Below are 8,832 nucleotides of genomic sequence, written 5' to 3'. Positions count from 1 at the left end.
TTTTGTTACCATTGTTGTTGTTTTTCTTCTCAAATAAACTATTTCATTCATTCCCTATTCACAATCTAAAATTTTTGTAATCTTAGATTTTTAATCCATCGATCATCAGCTAAGAGTTCCAACTTTATATACTCAATTTCTCCATCCATCCAGCGTACTATTGCAAATATATCGTTTGATTCCCGTTCATTAACAACTTCGTGAAGTTCGAAAAACCATCTTCTATGAACACCTGTTTCCAGTGGCTAGACAATAGTGGTAATTAATTGACTCTGGGTACTCCTCTGAGCCTCCTTCACGATTTTCTTTGGACTTTAAATGTGGGTCGTTGAATTATGATAAAAAATTCCTCCTTGTCTTTATTTAAAGTAGTTTCAACATCAAAATTTAATGTTCTTTTGTTCTTCCAATTTGAGAATTTCACTTGATTTGCTTAATTCATCAACCTCGACTTGTTTATACCTGACTCGATTTTTACATGTGCAGCAGTGTTGCTTACCTCAAAAAATGTACCAGCTTAATAAACGCTTAAAGAATTTTCAATCAAATGCCTTGAAGACTTTCAAAAAACGAACGTTTCCAAATTCATCTTTTACAATTAGAAATAAGACTTGGTTATTTTCTTTAATAAGAATTGTTGCTATCTCGCATATGTTTCCTGTTACTGAAAATTACCTATATATAAAATCTTTCACATGGTGATGGTGTTATTGTCAACAATGTACTCAGTTTTTATGATTTATGAATAATTAGACTAAGAAGCTCAGTGCTTTAATAGATAACCAGAAAATCATTTACCACTTGGAACTTATTCTTTAGGTAGTGCTGGAGGTGTTGAATTTGACCCATGTGTTTCAATTTTAGTAACACTCATTGGTCAAATTCCGGTGTTTTCGGGTGTTTCCGAAAGGGAAAATGACTTTAATGCTTTTATAGATAACCAGAAAATTATTTACCACTGGAAACTTATTCTGTGGTGACACTCACTTTCTGTAAGGTGTCAATCACGTCCTGTCGTGTACTCAATTTCTGTAGTGTCACTCACTTTCTGTAGTGTCACTCACTTTCTGTAGTGTCACTCACTTTCGGCATTGCTAGAGGTGTCAAAAATGTGCCAGCTTTCTCCATATCTTCCTGTTAGTATAAATATTGCTCTATGTATCATACCTTTCATATGCTGTTTTTGTCAACAATGTACTCACTTTCTGTAGTGTCACTCACTTTCTGTAGTGTCACTCACTTTCTGTAGTGTCACTCACTTTCGGCATTGCTGGAGGTGTTAAAAATGTGCCAGCTCTCTCCATATCTTACTACTATTGTTCATATTATGTTCTTTTTCTTGAGATGTAATTATCAGTTGACTAAATATTCCCATGGGAATTGTTCATTTGTTATTCTTTTTTGAGATGTTCATCGTTCAAATTTACTCAAATATATAATATGAAAATATTTACGATCTGAAGGTAATGATAATATATTTAATGTCTTATAATATCATCATATCATTTACTACAAATAATATGATTTAAATATTATAATGATTTACTTATTTTATTAAACATGCAATCATATCATATTATTTTATATTATATATGATATTTATGATAGGATTTAAATAAGATGATAATGTATTCATTGTTTTATATGTTATCAGAAACTTGTAATAATAATATGGTCAAATATTATGATTGTTTTATCATAACCTATTAAATCAAATATAGTATAATATTTATGATAGTTTTGATAATATGATAATATAATCATAATATTATATTTATATCTATCCTATTATCATGAATATATCATAATATGGTTATAAGGTATCTATACTATACTACCATATTATAATATATCATAAATGTGATGACCTTCTTTGGCCATTTGACAGGTACAGATTCTTCTTATCAATTATGAGAAAGTGAACAATAATCAGCACTATTATGACAAAGATTAATTGTTCCCTTGAAAACTGATTTTACTGTTCTTAGTGATAAGATTTTTTTTCGTTTGTTTGAATAATTAAATGAGCATCTATATTGTTCCCATATCAAAAGGGAATAGAATATTCCTCCAATGAATGGAACAAATTATTCTACGCGGTATATTTAAATTGTTCCTTCATATAAAGGAACAAATAATTTCCCGCAGTATATCGAAATTGTTCCGTTAAATGAAGGAATAAATAATTCCCCGCGGTATATTAAATTTGTTCCATTATATCAAAGAACAAATAATTCCCTGCAGTTTATTAAAATTGTTCTTTCATATAATGGAACATCTTTGAGTCCACAAGAAAAGAACAAAATAGGGTCATTGTTGTGACCCGATTTGTTCTATTCAAACAAAACAATTTATTCTCTGCAAAGAGAACAAAAGGGAATAAAATGGAATTCTCAAGAGTAGAGTTTCTTAGATTGTTCCATAAGGAACAAAAAAGAGACTTAATTGGTGTTCCTTCACTGTACATCGCAGCGCGACATTAAATGTATCAATTTGGGAATCGTTCTCTATAGAAAAATCCCTAGAAACCGAAAAAAGAATAGCGCCATTGTTAGTAATCCTTTCAAAAGTGATAAAAATCCTTTGTCATAACAATTGCTAGTTGTTACATAACTTGGGTTTTTGTCTGACGAGATGGTATAAAATCAACTACATTAAGGCATATCATCAAATAGTGTTCTTTACGCGTTGAGTGAGAGATCATGGCTTCAAAGGGATATCAGAGAACTATACGTGGTAAGACTATGAAAGATGCGCTCAGAGAATTCATTGTAAAACCAGTAACAGAATATTGCCATATAATTTCATTTCGCTGTATTTGGGATGTAGACCCTGATGATCTTCCCAAAGCTAGTATGAACATCCTCTCTAAAAAGCAATCCATCGAGAGGAAGATCAAAGAGATGGAGAATGTTACTTTTTATTTTTCTTGCTTGTGTGCCATGAAGTCGACATTTTTAAGAGCAGAGCTTCTTAAGAATAATCCTGACGTCAGTGATGACGATTACAAAGATGATGATGAAACTTTCGTGATACCAGGTAAGAGTCATTTTACTGACTTTTTTGTCTTCCATTTTCTACAACATTTCTACTTTTAGCTCCGTGTTGAAGGAGTGGTACTCTTTTATTTCTAACGTAATTTTACAAGAAAGAATATCAAAATACGTCATTGTAAAAAGTTTTGTTCAAACTGACGTTGTATTTGTTAGATTTTTGTTCTTCATTTCAACGGCATATTAAGGATTTTTAATTATTTTTTCGAAACATTTATCATCCCAAATTTAATTTTTCAGGTATTTCTTTCTGGATTGGTTTGGTGTGTTCGGTGAGCGAGCTGGACGTAATAGAAAACTCCCTTCGAAAATCAATAATGAAAGCTGGTTTAGACGTGACGACTTGTAAGCCAATTGTACCAAGAAGTAAGAGCCAAATTCTCACTTTTTTTAACCTAATGGTTTACAACCTTCAAAAATTTATTAGATCAAAATAGAGAATAAAGTCTTTAGTAATATATGCCAAAATGAATTACATAATGGAATCGTAAAATAGCGAAATAGAATTTGTTATGACGGTATGTTATGTCACCTCCCGGAAAAAACTTTCACATTAATTCACTATTTCATAGACAAGAAAAATTCGATCGATCAATACACAGCACTGCTTGTACAGACACTAAAAGATCACAACAGGAGAGAGATGATTGAGCATGCTATTACCTTTTACAACCAAGAACTCGCAAAAGCTGCAATGAAGCATCACAAGGTAATTTTTTATCACTCGAATGCATACCAAGACGATAATTAGTTTACGAATTTTTTTCTAATTAAAGGTTTTTTATAAAAACATCAGAAAATGTGGAAGCCTTGGAATGTTCTTAAAAATTGTGCTTCACATTTTGGCCATCGAAGCTTTATGTTCTTGTATATAGTTTATCCTTATATAAAAAATGTATCTAAATCTTTGGAATCACTGCTTGGAAAGTACTAAGTAGTATTGTAAGTTACTTAGCTTATGTTTATTTGAATGAAAAAAAAACTTACCCAGTTGGCACACAACGTCGTTTTAACGTTTCTTATATTCACAACGTTCATATAACGTTAGATGAACGTTAAAACAACGTTGTGCGTCAGCTGGGTACTCATGGCGAACCACTCAAAATTTTCTCTTAGGTTTCCCTGCCAGTGGACGTTCATGTTGTTGGTGACGAAAATATACCGGCGTCGTTGTGCATTAGACCAACAATACCAATCTCGGTTAAAACAAAACTACTAAAGGGCATCCATGACATAAAGTTCACAAGACTATCCATCGACATAATTGACGAATCTTCAGATAAAGGTAAATTATGCCCTCCTTGTTCTAGTTTTTAGTTATGTCCTATCTGGTTCAAATACAGCTGTGGCACGAGGGTGTGTATTGAAAGTTTTATTTTTGAAATTGTGTGACACAAAGAACTTGTAAATAAAGTTTATAGGTTTTAAAAATACTTTGTAGATTGTTAGATGCCTTATATAATTTTGAGTAATTTTAAAATAATCTTCTTATTTCAGTTGCTGTGGTGTCCAGACCGAAGCCCACAAATAAGACACTTCTTGCCATTCACGAAGTGGAGAGGCATATGGTCAAAAAAGGTTATGCTTTATGTGATGGAATGGTGTACAAAAAACCTCCGGAGGCAAAATTCACATATGTTTTGTGTACTACTGTGAAGAAATTTCTGATGAAGTGCTTGAAGAAACATAAAATAGCCGAATTATTGACTACCTGTATCGAGAAAGTAAATGAGTTGTTGTCGGATCCGGCATGTGGTCTTATCAGGCCAATCACTCGCCTTTTCAATGCTGTGGAAGTTTTACCACCAGGAACCCTTTTTCTGATAGCTGAAAAAAGATTCGTTAGGATGAAATCCCTTGACAAGCATCACTCTCCAAGAGCCTTCGTGAAGTATGTTTACAAATCAGACCGTGTTCCATACCCCTTACCGTTCGTCCAAGGTTTGTTTATGAATATTTTTTGTAAGAATCACATCAAATTTGTTCTCCCCTCTCTAGGATTAGAAAATTTAATAATGAATAAAGCTTTGCTCATCAAATTTATGGACTAAATAAAAACATTTCGGAAGTCTATCACACGTTTTCATAAGAACAAACTATATAAGAACACGAGGCTGTAATTGTCAAAATGTAAAATAAGTTAAGAACATTTCAAGGCTTTGCGGACTCTAAAGTACCGAATTTCTTTTAGGAAAATGAAGAGAACTATTCAAAAATAGTGAAAATGAGAACACATTAAGAACATTGTTAGACTTGAAGCTCAAAATGCTAACAACATCCTACCCTACCGGTACATAACGTTGTTTTAACGTTCATCTAACGTTAGATGGACGTTATTAACGTTAGATAAACGTTGAAGCAACGTTGTGTGCCAACTGGGTAAGGCTTCAAAAATGTTGGATGTTCTTAAAACGATTTATCTTTTATTTTAATTCATAGGAATTTTCAACAGTTTTCCGGGAAAGCGAAAAAGATTGAAATTTCTACAAAAGTTTTACCAACTGCTGCTCCATCAAATGTTTCCAATAAAAGAACGAAAACTTCTTGTCTATGGAGATTCAAATTCCGGTAAAACCAGCTGGTTTTACGTCTTTCAAGGTAACTATTTTTATCTGCTTTACTCGTTGTCCTCATTCAAATTAGGCTCGGCTGGTAATCAAACATGAAGAGTGCAATATGATTTAAAGCTGACGTTATATTTTTTATAGGAATCATTGGAACAGACCACATTGCTGGTGTGACACAGGAGAGTCAATTTGCTGGTCACATGATCAACGAATCCACAGAAATAGTTTTTATGGACGAATGGTCATCAAATAGCTTGAGCTGTGAAGAAGCTAAACGTGTCCTTCAAGGTATAAAAATACTAATGTCTAACTTTTTGGGAGTTTTTTTCAAATTCGTTATAGTTATAAAACACTGCACATCTGGTCTGAGGCTGGCTTGAAATGTTCACTGAAATTGATTTGTATATCTTAAATTTATATTATTACTACACTTTTTAAGGTGGCTTAATAATGCTCTCACAAAAACACAAGTCGGCCAAGAAAATCAAGTACAAGTCTGGTTTTTTCATTACCACAAACAAGAAACCTAGATTTGGTAAAAAGACGGAAGAGTCCAGCGAATCCGAATGGGAATCAAATGATATGGACAGCGAAGACGACGAAAATATTCCAGGAGACAAAGACAACAGGGCTGTATATAAACGACTGAGGTGTTTCAGGACAAAATCTCTTCCAAATGAAGATTCCAGTGTTGGAGGTAAATAAATTAAATCTTATTGGGTAAATTTTAAGATGTATTAAGCCATTTTTACAAAGTTATTCCTTGAGTACCAACATCTTTAGTCAGAAAAATATATTTTTTCCTCTGTAGATTGGCTTCGTAACCACTGCATGGAGGTATTTCATTATTGTTCGGAGGTGTTAAAGACCACGCCTTTATTTGACAGTTGCTCGAACCAAGATGTTTTTAAATTAAAGAGGGATGAAGAAAGGATGGGCGCTGCATACAATGATTATGATGGTTTAGCTGAAAGCCTGCTTGCCGATTCAGATTTCGAAACAGATTCTTCAGAGGACGCAGAAGAAACATCGTCTGAATCAGAAGAGGAAGCATTAAACTTTACTTCAGAAGACATGGATTTGTATTTTCTCGGTGCGGATGAGAGTGACCCAAAGAGATGGAAGAAGGACCACGAGTACTTCACAACTGATATAAAACGAGTCGACCCCCTTGTGAGAAAGCTAACAATGCTAACGGATGAAGATTGGTCCAAACTACCCATCAACAAAGAAGATTTGAAACGGTTAGTGCCTCTATAATCCATTTTTTATCTAGTAAACTGTTTGACAAGTGATTCAGATCAACAGGCTCAACTGTAAAGAAAAACGTTTTGCACTTGTGCACGCATATCCTTTAAAGAATCAAGAAGCTATGAATTCATTCTTTCTAGAAATGAATATCTTTTCAGAACTCAAACTAGAACTCAATGATTAATCAAAGTTTTTATTCCTGTCAAAATGTAACCGTTACAACCTTTACTTTTTAGTTACAACATTAGAAAAGCAAACAGTTGGACTGGTGTGGACAGCTTCTACGAGGCATGGCTCAAAAGAAAAGAATCACAGGAATCGCAAGAATCACAATCAACAACCCTAACTCAGCGTATCTCCAACATTTGTGATGCAAATGAAAGCGAATGTGATTTAGAAGAGTTATTGACACCACCCGTTCAGAGATCTTCAACGAGCACATCCACCCCTTCAAAAGAAGTCACTGGTAACAGCAGCTCGAAAAGTGATTCGGGCAATCACATAACTCAATTCCTTAAACTGAGAAATAACAATCAAGAAAATTCAACTTCGAAATCAGTTAAAAGGCGTTTGTCGAGAATCGTTAGCTCAAGCGATACTGAGAGTGAACTAGAGCAAGCTTTAACGGTCTCAGCCCCGAAAAAATCAAAAACTCTAGATAGTCGTGAAACAGGAGATATAAAACCTGAAATTCTTTTCCAACCTACATTCAACTCGACCACTACAATACAAATTTCTACGGACGAGGAAGATGATAAGGCTGCATTACAGAAAAGTTTATTCAAAACAAACACATGTGTACCATACGAAGAAGCACTAATTATATCCTCCTCTGATGAAGAACACGTTTGAAAAAAATATATGTCGTCATTTATCTATCTCATATACCCCTTGGTCTTTTACTCCGTACTTCTTTTGAACGAATACAAAAGAAGCCACTTAAATTTTTTTCTAAATGATCTTAATTTGTCTATGCTCCGTAAAGTAATAAAACCCTCGACACACCTTCTACAAAACTTTCGAAAAAGTGAAAAAATATTTAAAGTCCAAATTTGAAGCTTGGCACCTGTTGTCACCCGTTGTTACCCTTGTCACACATTTTACAAAACTTTCGAAAAAGTGAAAAATATTCTAAGTCCTAATTTGAGTCTTGTCACCCGTTGTCACTCGTTGTTACCCTTGTCACACTTTTTACAAAACTTTCGAAAAAGTTGAAAAATATTCTAAGTCCAAATTTGAGTCTTGTCACTCGTTGTCACCCGTTGTCACCCGTTGTTACCCTTGTCACACTTTTTACAAAACTTTCGAAAAAGTTGAAAAATATTCTAAGTCCAAATTTGAGTCTTGTCACCCGTTGTCACCCGTTGTCACCCGTTGTTACCCTTGTCACACTTTTTACAAAACTTTCGAAAAAGTCAAAAAATATTCTAAGTCCAAATTTGAGTCTTGTCACCCGTTGTCACCCGTTGTCACCCGTTGTTACCCTTGTCACACTTTTTACAAAACTTTCGAAAAAGTTGAAAAATATTCTAAGTCCAAATTTGAGTCTTGTCACCCGTTGTCACCCGTTGTCACCCGTTGTTACCCTTGTCACACTTTTTACAAAACTTTCGAAAAGTTGAAAAATATTCTAAGTCCAAATTTGAGTCTTGTCACCCGTTGTCACCCGTTGTCACCCGTTGTTACCCTTGTCACACTTTTTACAAAACTTTCGAAAAAGTTGAAAAATATTCTAAGTCCAAATTTGAGTCTTGTCACCCGTTGTCACCCGTTGTCACCCGTTGTTACCCTTGTCACACTTTTTACAAAACTTTCGAAAAAGTCGAAAAATATTCTAAGTCCAAATTTGAGTCTTGTCACCCGTTGTCACCCGTTGTCACCGTTGTTACCCTTGTCACACTTTTTACAAAACTTTCGAAAAAGTTGAAAAATATTCTAAGTCCAAATTTGAGTCTTGTCAC

General features: G+C 34.0%; 1 protein-coding gene across 1 annotated transcript; it reads left to right on the top strand.

Annotated features, from left to right (window-relative positions):
- The first annotated feature begins 3,326 nt into the window (after nucleotides 1-3,326).
- On the top strand, nucleotides 3,327-7,787 carry LOC136820388 (uncharacterized). The gene is made up of 9 exons (XM_067076575.1): nucleotides 3,327-3,419; nucleotides 3,626-3,762; nucleotides 4,170-4,338; nucleotides 4,551-4,994; nucleotides 5,493-5,651; nucleotides 5,762-5,908; nucleotides 6,060-6,317; nucleotides 6,432-6,864; nucleotides 7,108-7,787. Exons 1-9 carry the CDS (start codon nucleotides 3,371-3,373, stop codon nucleotides 7,721-7,723), a joined length of 2,412 nt encoding a protein of 803 aa, XP_066932676.1. The 5' UTR covers nucleotides 3,327-3,370; the 3' UTR covers nucleotides 7,724-7,787.
- The last annotated feature ends 1,045 nt before the right edge of the window (nucleotides 7,788-8,832 follow it).

The sequence above is a fragment of the Clytia hemisphaerica genome, unplaced genomic scaffold, assembly GCF_902728285.1.
Source record: "Clytia hemisphaerica strain Z4C2 unplaced genomic scaffold, Clytia hemisphaerica genome assembly, whole genome shotgun sequence".
NCBI lineage: Eukaryota > Metazoa > Cnidaria > Hydrozoa > Leptothecata > Clytiidae > Clytia > Clytia hemisphaerica.
This window is presented reverse-complemented; position numbering and strand designations above follow the sequence as displayed.

What these genes read in the sequence shown, in the direction of transcription:
- LOC136820388 (XM_067076575.1), top strand. Translation starts at nt 3,371, where the DNA reads ATGAAAGCTGGTTTAGACGTGACGACTTGTAAGCCAATTGTACCAAGA. An exon ending in TAAGCCAATTGTACCAAGAA is followed by an intron (nt 3,420 to 3,625) that starts GTAAGAGCCAAA and finishes ACTATTTCATAG; the next exon opens with ACAAGAAAAATTCGATCGAT. An exon ending in AGCTAAACGTGTCCTTCAAG is followed by an intron (nt 5,909 to 6,059) that starts GTATAAAAATAC and finishes ACACTTTTTAAG; the next exon opens with GTGGCTTAATAATGCTCTCA.